Here is a 16,310-nt window from a genome sequence, read left to right as displayed (position 1 = left end):
CTAGATGAAACTGTCTCCTGTGAGGCTGTTGTGGTTTCACCCCAGCTGGTGGCTAGGTACTGTGCAGCCACTTGCTCGCTCCCTTGCCCTGATGGATGGGGAGAAGAATCAGGAAGGAAGGTAAAACTCAAGGCTTGAGATAAGAACAATTTAGTAATTGAAATAAATTAAAAACATTAATAATAAATTACAATTATAATGCAAAGGAAGGAGAAGACGAGAGGAATGAAATCTGAAGGGAAGGCAGAAAACCCAGGTGATGCACATCCAGCTGCTGGCCCCCCGCAGAGTGATGCCCAGCCAGCCTCCCAGCAGCAATCGGCTGGCCCCGGCCAACCCCCCCATTTCTGTACTGAGCAGGATGCCCCATGGTATGGACTGTCCCTCTGGCCAGTTGGCGTCAGCTGTCCTGGCTGTGTCCCCTCCCAGCTCCCTGTGCCCCCCGGCCCTCTCACTGGCAGGGCCCCAGAAACTGAAAAGTATCCCAACTTACCTAGCAACAGCTAAAAACATCTGTTAGCAGCCTTATTCTCACACCAAATCCAAAACACAGCACTGCACCAGCTACTAAGAGGAAAATTAACTCTACCCCTGCCGAAAGCAGGACGGAGGTGTGAGAGGAATGACCATGGTGGATGGGAGTAGGCTCATCCTGCTGTGAAGCTGACTTCTAAAGGGGAAAACGTGCTGGTTTCTGAGTTTTGTAAGGTGGTCAGTTGTAACAATTCACTGAGGTTTCATGAAGTACAGTAGGAAAACTTCAGAAGGAGCGTCACAAACTGCACACAACTGTTAAGTGGTTGTTCAGAAAGGGTCCTGAGTGTCAGACTGTTACAGCCAGTGTGTGACATGGACTCAGGGAAGAAAGAACACTTGTTTGCTTTCAAACTTTTTTTGTTTGCTTTTTTTTGTATCAAAGCGATGGTTCTGTCAAGTGCTACTGTTGGTATGGATCCTGCCACCTGCTCCCAGGTTCCTCTGTTATTCGAGGTTTCGGTTTGAGAGCATACATTGCCTTCCACCAACTGATGCTCAAGACGCGTGTCATGGTACACTTGAAAAACTATGCCCTGATAGCGTATATACCCCTGCTCAACTCCATTGTGTTTGGCAAAAGTGCACTTTAAGAGAGTGTGTGCCCTGAGATCAATTTATAATAGAAAAGAGAACAGCTTGTTTGATAACATGAGCTTGTATCCATCGCAGTCAGCCAGGAACAGAGCTCTCATTTGTGCTGGGTTTCGATCTACTGTTCAGTTTACAGTGTCACACCTCTTCTCACTGAAGTATTTTTGGGAGTGTCAAGAGAGCACTGGGTGCTGCTTTGCTAGGGACTTTGCAGGGATTAATCTGGAAGTGAGAGGTCTGATCAGTTCTTGCATATGTCAACATAATTCAAGGCTCTTCATCACGGTGATGCCTAGTATGCAAAAATATTTCCAGATGTGTATAGTTGCAGGTAGATAAAATTCAAATAATTTTCGGAGCAAGTATGTTGAAATCGGCTTGTGGAAATGATCAAGGTGCATATTGAGTTGCAAGTATATGGCTTCAAGTTTGATCAGTCTGCATCAGTACACTAAAACTGCAAAGTAATAAACAACATCATTAATAGTTCCTTCTGGAACAAATTTTTGTTTATACAGACACAGTACGATTGGATAATTCCAAAGTAAATCCATAAGATGGTGTTCGTTGGTCTGTCTGTAAGACAAATCTGACTTCAGTTCACAGTCTGCCTAAGAATTTAAAAATATCTTTTCTTCCACTGCCTTTTAGAAAGTTAAAATCTTTGGTAAAATGCTCACTAGATTTTTGTATTTGTCGGTTTCTTGGGCTTACCTTTCTACCTGCACAGGAAACCAACTGAGGATAGTGTCAGATGCATTAGAAAGCAGAATTCATTTGGCTGCAGTATTACATGACCTACTAATAATTTTTGACATAAAAATAGCCTGTAACCCTGGAGATAGTATGGGTGAAGTGAAAAGGAAAGTAAATCATAAGATGAATGCAAGTGGGAAGTGAAGGTTGATGCACATTTTTAGTACTGTTTCATAAAGATTTTTTTTTGGACAGGGTACATTCAGTAACAGAAGGGGTCCTAACTCAGATTTGTAGTAATGTAATTTGGGGCTGATTTCCAATATTCAGGAGTGCATATGTTCTTGCTCTTTCATTACAACTCATGATTTTAGGAATATTGTGTTGTGAAAATAAGGCACATTAGCCAGCAGCCCAAATAGCAGGAGAAGCCACAATATTCATTTCCCCTCAACCCAGCCAAAAACAGATTATTTGGCTGAGTATCAAAAGGAGCAGCAGTAATTGTTTCCAGTATCAGTGGAGGCATTTTACTGTTTGAAAAACCCAAAGCTTCCATTTCATTAACTTGAGAAAAGTCTTGGGCTCTGCCATCAATTAGGGGACAAAAATGGGATTCTGATGGCAAGCTGTAGGTTACTGTCTGCCTGCGCCATGCCATTGCCCGTGAATCGCTGCGGGTGCCGCCGGGAGCTGCCAGTGCCTCTATGGTAGCTGCTGGCCCTCTGCAGGTTCTGCTTCTCCTGGATGCCGGAGCAGTCGGCAAAAGCCACTTCCCAAGCCTGAGTCACGAGCACACTGACCTGCCATTGTGTGTGATGACATGCCCAGCAACTCAACCAGACTAGAGGTTCACAAGTTTACAACTTGGCCTCAGTTTGCAGAAGAGGAAAGTGGAAAAGCAGCAGATGTAAAACAAGGCTATAGACAAGTGGTAGATGGTAATGCGATGACTTGTCACTTGCCAGCCTACTTGCTGCCGTGCTCTGCGGTGATGTGCTGGTCTCCTGCCTCTTCTGTCGGGATTAGGCCTTGAGCAGAGCAAAGGGGGAGCATCCATCAGCCTCTGTGCCCTTTGCCCACATTATTGACAGAAGATAGCAGTGGCAACGAAGACGCTTAGTCGGTATGTGGTCACAGCACCGTGTGTCATGTAGAACAATAAATATGGTTTGGTGGTTGGTAGAGGACAGGTCATCCTCAGTGCAGGTTCTCTGCTTTGTTCTCATGGCATACAGATAATTGTGACAGATTCTCTTGTCATAGAGCAAGTTGCTTTCAGGCAAAAGATCTGTCTGATTCCTAATCTCACCTTTTCATTGTGTTCTTTTGACTGTTATTTGGGGTCACTTTATTTTATCTGATATATGATGAATTTTAAAGGTCTTTCATGTGTCTGTCTTTTTATAATACCCTTTCACCGAACATAGAACTCTGCACAGAACTCTGCAGGCTAGCGGCTGTGGTATAATTATAAGTTGCACACGAGCTTGCTGCTAACTGTTGTGGATGTCCATTTTCTTTACGTGTATCTGGGTGATAAAATTGCCTACTTAATGTTTCTATGAAACATTATGAAAACTACATAAACCGGATGTTAGGAAGAAGTTTCCTTTTCAGACAGTATTTTGATACCAATGTTCAGTGGGAATTGTCATTGCTTCCTGCTTGATACATTTTTGTACTGGTAACTACTGTAATTGAACCACTTGTCTAATCAAACATAGCTGTATGTCTGCATGCCCCAGCCCTCCAAAAGAGCAGAGGATCCCATCACGCAAACTTCTGTTGGAAAACTGCCAGACGCCAACATGAACATGTGCCCCAGTCCTTGTCACATGGTTTATAAATGGACATTGGAACAGGCTTTTACACAGTATTTTCTGACTCCGTCTGTTTCGTAGCTTCACAGACTTTTTAGAAATAATTGCTTATTAAGTCGGTCGTGCTAAGCATTTTACTGTTTTAATGCAAAATTTCCATCAGAGCTTGTGGCATCTCCCATTTGACACAAAAGAACCCCAAAACTTTTCTTTTCACAGTATTTGTATTCAGTAGAAGGTTGAAGACACAAGCCTATAGTTGGGGTTTGCATAAAATCATGAATTGTTGTGATCCTTCTTAGTCACTGTCATGTTTTATATGTAATTGGCCTGTATCTTGGTGGTTGGGTTGGGAAATAATGCGATTCCTTCCCAAATGAAGTATACAGGTAAAATTCATTAAAACACAGTCATTTGTAGAGCTTCACTATTTGCTGTTTTTCCTCTTCTGCCAATACTTGTGCCCACGTAGCGTAATGAGAAGTACTACACTGATGGGCTGTCTTTGGACATGTGTGCGCTGCGTGATTGTCTACATTAGTTTTTCAGCCATAATTTCATAGGAAGAAAGGATCTGCTGTGAATTTTGGACAACATCAACATAAATAGTCATGGCAACTAACAATATCCTTTCATACTCTCCTCTTTTTATGTATGTATGGGCTCTATTATATTTGTGTACTCTGTTATAAGTAGTATGGGCTATGAAGTTTATGTTATAAATCTCCATTACCAAGAATATTTCTTCCTGGAAGGATAGTTTTAAAAATAAAGTAGAAAAAGCATATGTTAACCTTTCCAAATTTGATCTAATAAAGACATTTTAAATAACGATTTACTTCATTGTTAAATTAAATTTTTTCTTGTATTTTATACAAGAGCGAAAGTGTCAGGTTTTCACTTGTCACATATGAAGGATCAGCCTTACCTTTTGGTCGAAAGTTCTCCTGGCTTTTGCCATACCTCGAGTTTTTTGCAGTTTGCTCCCTCGCTGAGTTTGCCTGCCAGCAGAACACAAGGCTAGGTTAGATGGGCTCAGCCATGTTGAACAGGAAAAGGAAATCTTGTCTTGAAAAAGGGATGAAAAAGGCTGGAAAAAGGTTCAACATCCAGGGTGTTTTCTTAGCCTTCAGCTTGATACCCCCAGAAGACACAGTGCCTTCAGGGCAAGTTTTTCTCTCCTTAAGAGGAAGTTTCTTTCAGAGTACTAGGTACCATAACCGTGGACTAGAAAAGCAGAAGGCAAGCTAGCCATTTCTCTTAGAAGTTAACTGCTAGCTTTTGTCTGTTACTCAAAGCAAGTGAGGGTACTGAGTTTGCCGCCTAAGAATGCAATGAGTTAATGACCCCAGCATGATCCATTTGGTTTACTTGACCTAGTAAAAAGAGGTGCAAGTATTATTTAATAGTGAAACTATAAACATTTCTGTGATTTGTGTTCTTGAGGGTATCAACTGCTGTTTGTGCCAGGAAGAGAAAAAAGAAATGCTGCTAACATTTAGCGCCATGGTCCTTTTCAGCTGAATTTATGTAAATCCAATTTGTTTTGACCCACTACTATGCTGGAGCACGGTGGCAAAATGGTTAAGACATCTCTATGTGAAAAGAAGGTGTTAATTTAAGTTCTGCTCTGGATTTACATAACGTTAAGCCTTGGGTCCATCTGTGAATATTTATCTGGTCATTTCTGCTGAGGGAGTCAAAGGTGGCAAAATGAGATGCTTGACACATCACTGACTTTTTTGTCTGTAACTACAAAAGCTGGTATGCTTTAACTATGTAAATCTGATATGTCGTGTTTTTAACCTTTCAAAACTGCATAGCACCACCTTCCACCGAAACTAAATTTTTTTCATTAATAGTCAGAATAATCAAAATGCTCTTGCTCTTTGTTCCAGATCCCTTTTCATAACTCGTATCTAATACAAAATTTAGAAATAATAATCCTAAGTTTTAGTTCTTGAATTGGTATATTAAAATGTGTTTTAAAAGGCTTACTTATATTTGTTCCTTTGTTATTCCTTTGGGCATTTCGTAGTTTCCTTCTTTGTTTTGCAACCTTTTCATCCTTTATTTCTTTACTTAGCTTGGGGATAGAGGTCATGCCTTCTGCTGGTGTTCAATTGCTTCTAGTGCAAGGTGCTTGATTGAAGCCTCTGCTTGGTACTAATACATATATACGTGTATGTATGCATACTTCAAAAGAACAGAGAATTTTCATATGATGGCATATGTAATTAAGCCATTTCTGAAGCCAAGTAATTGTCAAGCCGTTTCTAAAATCAGAGATGCTTTTTCTTAAAAAGGAAAGGAAAGAAAGAAGAGAAACAAAAAATAAACCAACAGGTGTCAGCAAAGACCATGTAACAAAACATTGGGTCAAATTACATCAACAGTATATGCTGCATTCATGACAAATCCCTGTTGTTTTTCATTTAATTCTCTCAAAAGATCTTGAGGTCCTAGTTGTGATCAGTCAACTCCAAATCCAGAATATCACACCCATGTGTTAGGATTGAATTGAATTGAGTAGAAAACTCAAGAAATCCCTTAGAGGTAATGTCAATTCCATCTTAATGAATTGTTCTCCCACACTATAATCCAAGTGAGGTCTTTTGTGGATTTTTAAAATGCTATTGATTTTTTTTTTTTTTTTTTTTTAAGCTTGCAGTGAACAGAGACTTTAGAAAGCCCATTCAGGTTTTAGGATTTTTTGTTCTGGTGTGGTGATGGTGGATTGGTTTTTTGTTTGTTTGTTTGTCTGAGTTCCTAAGTAAGTCTGTGTCCAAGAGCAGTATGTCAGAAAGTTCCTTTGCACCTCTCATTGTTACTTATTGGCAGGTTTGTCACTTGAGGGTCAAAGTAAAGCTCATTCAACCAAAGCTATGGCAGCCACAGTAGCAAGCCTAGGGTCAGTCCCACCACTTGAGATTTGCCGCAGGGCAGTCAGTTGGAATTAATTTTGCATTTGTTTCACTGAACGTTACTGCTCTTACACTACAAAGATGAAAAAGTTGTGGGTAGGCTACTGTATGTTACAAGGATCGTTTCCTTCTTGTGCTCATTTTCTCTTTTGGCATTAAAGTGCTTATTACCAATGTAGAGGCAAACCTTATAAAACAAGAAAATCCATTACTCGTAATGGCATCGCTTCTAGTGGTTTATGCTTGTTTATTTTTAAGGTTAGTGAGAAAACCTCCAACCTGTGTACACTGCCTTGAAGTTCTTAGGAAATACTAGTGCTGAGGGGCTAAATCTCTGAGGCTGAATTTAGATTATTTGAAAATAGTATCCTTTCTGTGCCCGTGAAAGATCCATTTTTTTTGAGAATGTTAGCTTCAAGAGATTGTAACTTGATATGTCAGGCCTAAATTGATAGTTAAAAGTGTTTTGGAGGTCTGGGGAGCTGATGGATCTCTTGCTGTACCATGCGAAGTCAGGTCAAACATATCACTTTAGTAAAAAAGAACAGAAAGGCAAATGAGGTTGATTTTGGCCTATATGTGGATTTGTCAGGTAAACTCATAACATTCAGCTGTTACACATTTTAAGTGCAGTTCTGTGACAGGGTGGGAATTGACAAGTGAACCTAAGGTTGAAATATTTCTGCATTCTCTAAAGAAAAATAAAAACCTTTCCATTTTTCTTTACTTCAGCTCAAAGCACAGCAAATTATATCTGAGTGAGTTATTGTGGAACACAGAGGTGGTCAGACTTCAGTGGTTTCTGAGCATAATATTTTTAATTGAAATTTTTTCCCTTCTTTTTTTCTCTTTTTTTTCTGTAATATATGTTTATGTGGGGGATTAAACTGAGGTTAAAGTATAGTTAGCTCATAAGGTAAGATTAATAAAGAAATAATGAACCACTAATGACACTAATAATGTACTAACCCTTTTTATGATAGGACTTAATGAAAAACCAGGAAGTCAAGCAAGAAAAGTGCCATTGCACCTATGTTTTATTAGATACAATCTCCTTGATTTTAAATGTAATATCTATGTTATTCTAAAGTAATAGAATAATGGCCACTAATAAAAACTTTCAAGCAAAATTATTGCTATTAGATTCTTTTACTGTCTGCACTTTAATGTACTTTGAGAACTGTCTTTAAAAATTAATGAAAACAAGTGATCTAATAAGGTGTTTAAGGAGTGTTGTTTCACAAGTTGACATTTTTGGAGGCAGAAGCCTCCTATCTGCTGAGTAAGCACATCCTTGCCAACACGTCTTTCTTGATGGGAAGTACCCTCCGTTAACTCTGAGAGAGCGGTTCTGTGTCCATCCGCATTTAGTCCTTAGAGTAGTGGGAAGTGGTAACAAGAGGAGGAGGAGTAGTGGTGATGGGGTTCCGTTTGTGTTTGGAATAGCTGTAAATGAGGAACATGATATGGGAAATCTCAGATCCACCCAGCTGGGTCTGGTCCACCAGAAAAATATATGTAACCAGTAATTTGCTCCATTTCCTTTTTTCCCAGAAGTCTGCTAGAGGTGTGTAGGAGCAGGCAATGGTCTGGACAACTTGGGTTAACAGCTTGCACTCCCTTATCCTTTCTCCAAGGTTTTGTAATCCGTCCTCTGTCATGTGAGTGATCATAATATCAACTGCCCGCATGCGCTTTATCCTTTTGTCATGTCACATGTGCTTTATTCTTTATCATGCGTTACTCATACACCAACCATTCAACAGGGTTGTTGGCGTCCTGGTCGTGAGGGATGCACATATGGGAGAAAAGAGGGACATGTGGCATTTCATTTGTCTTCAAAGGGACTTTGTGGTTTGCACTAACCAAAGGGTTCCTCACATCTGTCGTGAATCCATGAACAGTCGTCGTGTGATAATGATTTCCAGTGCCTACTGGTAGGTGCCGGTTTAGAAGTGAACGGCTGCAAATCAGGCGGGCCTGTGCCTTTTCTTTTAATATGTTTTCAGCAGACAATTCACTCTCGAGAAAATGTTTTGCAAGCTCGAGTAGCTTACTTTGGTTTTTTTCATTTCTTCCCTCTGCAGTGTGTTTGCTGTTCTGTTCATACACATAGTCTGATGGTGGGTAGAGTTACCCATGGCTGGTTTTGAAAGTGGGAGCACGCTCGGGGGCGGGGGGAGCGGAAAGACAATTCAGAGGACTTGGGTTGTAAAGCACAGCAGGGGGGCAGGGGCTCGACGAGCAAGGCTCAGTGCACTTCACTGCGTCCCAGCATGGTTTTTGATGTGGTATGTACTGACGCAGCTCCTCTGGATTAGGATGTAGGTGTTATGAAACAAGTTGTTGAGTTGTGATCTGTTGGCTGTGTACCTGGCTATCTCTGTTATGGGAAGGTTCACCGGTGGGTCAGCTGCGGTTCTGTTCTTCCTCATGTGTGCCAGGCTGGTTCTTGATGTTTTTAATACAGGTTAAAAGGCTTCTTTCAGTTTCTTACAGACAAAATGGAGGCATATTATTTTAAACTGAGTTGCTTTGGAGTTGCCTTCTTGCCCTTTGGGCATGCTTTTGTCTGTCCTCTTTTCCAGACTTTTGTGGTTGAAAGACCTCCCGTATGTAGCGCACCGAAGAGTCTCTTTGGTATTTGTCTCCACTTATCACATTTAGGCTTCAGTACCTTCAGGATCTTTGTAAAATTAGGCTTGTTGGTCTTAGTGGCTCTTCATCTTTAATTTCTCTTTTCACATAGTTGTATGCAGGTGCTGATCTTTTGATCACATAGCTTCAGGATGGTGTATTGCAAAGATTTCGCAAATCGTGCTGCTAACAGAATTTTTCAGTGTTTTTTGGTAGTTGAAAACAGTTCTGTAGAAAGTCCTCTGTATGAACAATGTAATTTTAAAAGAACAGAAGCCATATGAAGCTAGAACTGTACCAATTAATGTGTACTGCAGTTACGTGTAGCAGAACCGTCTTTCTGCCTGGAGGTTCAGTTTTGCTCTGCAGACTATAGTCTCAGCCACCATTGTGCAGAGCATTTAGCAACTCACGGGCAATATCTCAGCTCTGTCATAAGACAACATGCTTCTCTTTTCTCTGTGTGGTCTTCTCTATCTGTCCTTTTTGCTGTCCATCCATTTTGATGTCTCTGTAATTAAAAGAGGTTATGTTCTGGATACATGTGAAGGATGACTGTTCATGACATAGGTCTATCCCCCAGTTACCCATAAGACTATTGAACTTCACAGATGTCATATTTGTGGCCACTAGCACTTTGAAAATGTTCTTCTGGAGGTATTCACACTGTTATATCCAACATTAGCCAGAAGGCCAACTGTTTTAAGCTCCTCAGAAGGGCACTTGTGAGCACTGAAGTTTGGTTCCTGTCCTGAACCGTATGTATTCCTACTCTCAGCCTTGTCCATAGTAGATGAAGGCAAACTGTAATGAGGAAATGGCAGCAGAGATTAGGTACTCGTGTTTTTAAATGCCCAGGGTAATCCACTGTTTTTACTGTTCAGGATGTGATCCACTCAGCTGTGGTCTCTGCTGTCATCAGCACCCCTTCATTCTGGGAGTTTTTCTAGTCCAACAAAAATAAGAAAAGCTGTGACTTCATTTAGGGTGGAAGATCCTCAGGCTTGCAGAAAGCAGGACATTGGCTTCTCAGCTCACTGACAGCAAGTTGAAGTGTAAGCCATTTACTTTCCTTCCAAAGAGGAGGACCACTTTGTGCTGGGAAGAAAGTTTCTTCTGTCCCACAGTTTGAATAGAGCTTTTTTGAGGGGTGGAAGTGTTAGGCTAAGTACTTTTTTGTGGTTGGAAAGGATTTCTCCCTTGCTTTCAGAGTTAAGTGATGAGAGGCATGGAAGTATTTTGGGGTTGTGTCTGATTTTTTCCCCCCAGTTCTCAGAGCAGGCAAGAAGAATGCCTTGATAGTGCTTGTTTCCAATATTTACCCTATTTCCAATATTTTGGGATGTGTTTTCCTTGTGGACTGCAATTAGAAGTGAATGAAGAGCAGAGATAACCGTAAAGTGGGGTTAAGTTTCCAGTGTCTCATGCAAGAAGTACGGAACCATTTTTTCCTCCATTCATCAGGCAATAAATATCACACACTTTGGGCAAGCTTCTTTTTCCTTTCCCATCTCAGACGTGGTGCTGCCCGCTCACCTTATTGCCTTCAGTTACAGTGCAGCATACTGCTTAGTGTGCTGGCACACCTTATTTGTTGCAAGAGCCTTAGGAAAAGCGTAAATATCTCAAGTTAGTGTGAGTAACACGAGTAGGGCTCTCTAGCAAGTGTTGCAGCTTGCCTTGAGAATGGCTTGCAGTGGACCGTTTGTTGCTTGGTAGTTCCAGATGAGTTGTTAGCACCAGACTGGACTGAACAGCCTTTGTCACTAAATACCTGTGGTCATGAGCAACCATATGACCGATGATTAGTCTAAAAGAGTTCATAGAGTGTAACCATACTCACCTTCTCATCACAAGACATCACAAGACAGTTTTCAACATCCTACAACGGTTTTCACATCTTACAGATAAGATACCAGCATGCACAAGCTACTACTTAAGAAGTGGGGGCTATTTAAATGGTATAGATTTGTATTAGTAAGTCTAACTAGTGTTACATAAATAATGTAGCACAGTTCCCTTCTCTTTTTCATGCCTATAGAAAAGATATTCTAACAGTTAATTTTTCAAAATTACAGAACAGCCATAAAATCACAAGATGTAACTAAAAGCATAAAATTCCAAAAGTAACATTGGATCAGTAGCATTTTCAGAACATGCAGCTCTGTTCTTAGGTAGGAGAGTATTTTGCTAGATTTTTCAGGCACCTCCATGCTAAATGCAGGAAACCTGGCCGTTAGGATGATGATTTCAAATTGGGAAGTTTGGGGCTTTTTTTGTGCTGCTTCAAATGCACAAATCTTGTGTATCACCATCCATCCTTTAAAGCTGATGGTGTACCAGCCATTGCTAGGGTATCCCTGAACTTTTTGGTGTTCTGCTGCCAAAAAAAATACCTCTTGTGGTCATATATACTTGGGCAGTTCACGGCAGTTTTCCCTCAAGTCTGTCTGTGCTGTGGAGACCATCCAGGAGCTGAGCAGCCTGAGGATCACAATCTGACAACTTTGCATCTGAGCCTCCAACCTCCTGTATCTTTCTCTATGTTTACTCTTATTAAAAGCATTCATTAGGTTAAGTCTGCTGTACCAGAGCGCTTTGCTGATTTAACAGTCCCATTTTTAAGGCTGATACCACTATTCATTATATTAGAGAAGCGCATAAAGAGCCAGTTAGGATCAGAGCCCCATTGAGCCAGGCTGCGGAAAAAATGAGTGAAGCTTTGCTTCTGCCCTGAAGACAACACAGCCTAAACAGATGAGAGAGAATAGAAGAAATAGATACACATAGCTGCAAAACAGGGTAGGTTTTTGCAAGTGGTGTCTAAAATCTGTTTCCTTCATAGCAATTTTTTTCTCTTCCAAGTGTTCTTTGATGGTTAGTAGATGCCTGGATTTAGAGTGAAAAATAAAATTTCTATGTTTGAGGCCATATTATCATTATACTCATTTTAATGTCTGTACAACATCAGCATCTGAGACTGCAGGAACTTAACTGCTTTACTTGTTGGCATTACACTGAAGTTGATTTCGGTGAACCATAAAAAGTTTGGCCCTGAAGGTAAAATTACACTGTATGCATGTTCCTAACATACTGCTTTGGGGATAAACATGTCTTAAATCAACTCATCGCTCACAGCTAAATTCCTTCTCCAAATGCAGTTTCGCTGCAGATAGTAATGTTCAGTAAGACTGCTTTTCTTTAAACCATAAAGTTTTTTGAACATAATTCTATCAATAAACATATTTGAGCAGGGTAGCAAGGAATTCACATAATCCTAATAAAGATTTTGGGGTTTTGTGAAAGGAAGGCAGGGGCACGCGCCAACATTTTTAATTAGCTTTCATCAGTACCTCTAATTTGTTCAAATGTGTTCCAAACATTTGCGTATTATGTTTGCTCACATGTACATAATGAAAACTTTTGGACTTCATTGAAACTTTATTTGGTAATTGTGCATTTGGAAAATTAAAATTGAAGTTTATGATACCCTGGCTCCTACTTGCTCAGTTCATAGCGTGTTGTTAAGATGCCATCACTTGCAAGCTTTGTTACAGCGACGTTTCTGTTCTGGCTTAATATGCTGTGGGTTCAGATGGCTGTAATTGTGGCCTTGAGGGGTTGGACTAAAGAATACCAGCTGGGTTTTGTACCCAGATATTCTTGGATTAATATTTCGGGACTTAGATCTTGTCCTGTCTGGAATTTAAACATAGTTCCCCGAGCTTTAAAGGGAAGGCAAGCACCATTTGAGGCTCTTAATGAGCACTTTTTTTCCTCTTTAATTTTCCTTTTTTTTCTTTTTTTTTTTTTTTTTAAACTCCTGTAGCCACAGAAATCCAGGCAGTTACTTCCAAACCATTTTTACAGCCCCATGTGGACAAAGCGCTTTAGTTTGTTCCTCAGCTTAATTCCCAAATTAATAATAGTTAGAAAGTTCTTACATCTGCATCTCCATTTTTCTTAGAATATATTAAGGTGAAAAAAATTTCCCCAGATATTAGTCAAGCCTTTGAAGTGTGAACAACTTTGTTACATTTGAGAGGGAAAGTCTTTCGTTGTGACTAGGTTGATTTTTTGGGGTGGTTTTTTTTTTTTTTTTGGGGGGGGGGCTTCTCTTTGAAATAATTCCTTTTGTTTCAGGTTTAAAATTTCCATTTTATTTCTACATGGAGACAAGAGACTTAAACTCCCCCATAGTGGGGAATCAGTCAGGGTTTTTCTTCTATTTAGAAACCTTTGACCCATCCCTCCCCTGTTCAGTGAATAGAAATGGCAAGGCAACTTGTGCTGAGGGTGACTACAGATCTGCTCTCCATGTAGCTCATGAAGTGAACCTGCAGGGGAGAGGGTTTCAGGAGTCCCGCTTATGGAAAAAATGCTTTTAAAGTATTTCTGTGCAAAAGAGAGCCTTTCTTGTACCCCTGAGTATATATTAATTGGTTATAATCCTTAGTTTTGAGGCACATAATTATTCACACAGCAGCACGTGATGGATTCACAGGTACAGTTACAATTTCTTTGTACTGGCAAGCAGCCTTTTCTGAGGGACAGCGAGGACTTTTTTGTGTAAAGCTCCAAGTTCTATAATTAGTTGTATAGTAAAGGATTCAGATAAGTGGCAGAACATATACAAGTGCTTAGAAGTTTCACCAGCTAGCCTTTAAGTTGTCTGCCTGGATATGTCATTACTGTAAGTGGTTTAATATCTATTTGCATTTCTTTTGTTTTCTTCCAGATCATTACTAAATACATTTATGAACTACTGCAGAAGGAATGCCACTTGAAGAAAGTAACTCTCCCAGTAAGTAATATTTTATTTTTTCCTGGGTATTATTATATTTTTTTTTTCATCTGCAAGAAGGGGGTTCATCTGCCTGCAGTCGAGGGTTCAGATAAAGGCAAGGTGTGCCAGGGCTCTGTGCAGGGCATTCTCTCAGGACGCTGCCTTTGCATGCAGCATATGCTTGCATCTGGAGACGGTGTTCCACCTCACTTCTCGCATGTTTGATTTCTCCAGCTGAGCCTTCTTTGCCTTACCAGATTGCAGAATTTTCAAAATGTGGTAGTTTTTGATAGAGGAACCATAAGCTTTCTGAGGAGTATTTGTGAATGTTTTGTGACCTCTGCAGCTGAATGTAGAGAATAAACATGCTTTTACAGGCAGAGGAATAAACTTAAATCGATTTTCAGTAAACTACTCCCAAGTCTTTTTCTGAAAACACACTTTTTCAGTAACTTGTAACATGTATGTAATATAAGGTGCTGCTGCAGCATCTTATTTGTTTAGAGAAAATATTTGATCAAGCCTTGGAAGTGATGAAGCATTCCCCAAAGAACACATATGAGTGTTTGTGAATACTTGCAATACTGTGATGATGTGTAGCTATTTTTGTACTCTATACTGGAACGTGTAGGGGAGACTGTAGTGTGCCAGGGCTGTGGAGGGTGTCCATCATATCATAAAGGATTCTTGTGAATTTTGAGAAGCTTTTGCATTACTGTTGTTCTCAGCCAGTCCTTCTTATTCAGCTGAGGAAAACCCATTTGGGCTAAGGAAGGAAAAAGTCCTTTGCTTTCACAGTTCTGTAACGTTTCACAGTTCCTGTCTCCATTCCTTGAATGTTATTTAGGGAATGTTTTGGTAACATGCCCAAACTACTGAAGGTTCCCCAGCCAGGCTTTCCTAAGTGTCTCTGGGCCAGGCCAGAAGGAGCTGCGCTAGGAGCTCTGAGAAGCAGCCGAAGGGCGATCAGCAGCCCTCCGCCACTCTCCCAGCCTGCTGAGCCATGTGGGCTGCACCAATGCCCCCAGACCTGAGACCGCTTGAGAAAGCATCTACCACTTCAGACTTCTCTGTGTAGACAGAGACGATCAGGTTCACCGTGGCAGTCTGCCCCAGTGCAGTACAAGCTGTGATTCTAACTTCTGTACACAACTAGTTTTCTTTGTTGAGGAAGTTTTGGTCCAGGGAGTACTTCCAATGGGTGATGTGTTGAAAGACCTCCTCAAGCCATGTCACCCTCCCTCTGAAGCCAGGAAGCTGTCATTTATAAACTCTCAACTGCCTGCATTTTGAGGCTACGGAACTTTCTTTGAAGGTTCTTTGCAGAAAGGAATATGCATGTAATTAGTGTGATAGTAATGCTGCTCTGTGAGCTTCAAAACGAGATGAATGAACTTGGAGTAAGTATCACAATACCTCCATCACCTCTGTCACACAAGTGGGGACTCATCTGCATGGCTGTGAGATTTGGGTGTCTGGCCTGGGAGAAAAATGACTCTGTCTAGCTCCCACTGTTGCATTAATCTGTGTTTACTCTGATTTATAAATTATGTAGTAACCACCAATGTACTGATGCAGTTTGTCAGTAGTACATTTAGGCTATTCTCAAGTGTATTATTTCCAGCTTCTGCAAAGTGTCATAATTTAACTGCACTTGTGGAACAAAGTAAGTACTCGCAAAATCTATGCAGCTGTTTAATCGTGAGCAGTGTGGAAAATTTGTCACAAGGTATGAGTGCCATCCTTTAGTAATGAGTATTATGCGTAGGAAGCCCTCACCACAGTCAGAAATAGGTTATAAAGAGGCCTACAGACATGAGAAAAATGAAACAATGCATGTGGAAGCTGAAAAATTAAAGCTGTCTGAAGATGGAATCACCACTGACAGACTCCAGAGTAACAACACAGAAAAACCTCATTTAAACTAGTAAAGGAAACTGATAGAAGTAATAAGTTTGTAGCAAAAGTTCACTTTCCTGTGCAAATGGGAAAGGTAGGAAAGAGTATAAATGCTGGCAAGTCATGTATAAAAACACTCTAAGATGACCCAAAAGTGAAACTGAGGATCTTGTTACAGTTGTAGAGGCTAATAGTAATAGAGCTGATGAGGCTGATAGATGAACTGCACGCAGAAGGAATGCTCAGCTCCAATAAGAAAATCTCACATAATTATTTCGAATATTATTTGTCCAGTTTCCACACTTGATTATTATTAATGTATTTTTTTTAAGCAGGTTATAATTCTGAAGAACTGTCTGTAATTTCACTTTATCAGTAGAGGAGATCTTAGGACAAACTGATGTATCTTACAATAAT

The 16,310-nt window shown here is 40.4% G+C and overlaps 1 protein-coding gene across 4 annotated transcripts in view; it reads left to right on the top strand.

The window, feature by feature from the left end:
• Nucleotides 1-16,310, top strand: part of FAM172A (family with sequence similarity 172 member A) — a 266,793-nt gene that overhangs the window by 39,359 nt on the left and 211,124 nt on the right. For all 4 annotated transcript variants that reach the window (XM_037373139.1, XM_037373142.1, XM_037373140.1 and 1 more), the window contains one exon: nucleotides 13,947-14,012. In XM_037373139.1, coding sequence (XP_037229036.1) covers nucleotides 13,947-14,012 — 66 coding nt within the window. The remainder of the gene's footprint in view (nucleotides 1-13,946; nucleotides 14,013-16,310) is intronic.

The sequence above is a fragment of the Falco rusticolus genome, chromosome Z (assembly GCF_015220075.1).
Source record: "Falco rusticolus isolate bFalRus1 chromosome Z, bFalRus1.pri, whole genome shotgun sequence".
Classification (NCBI taxonomy): domain Eukaryota; kingdom Metazoa; phylum Chordata; class Aves; order Falconiformes; family Falconidae; genus Falco; species Falco rusticolus.
This window is presented reverse-complemented; position numbering and strand designations above follow the sequence as displayed.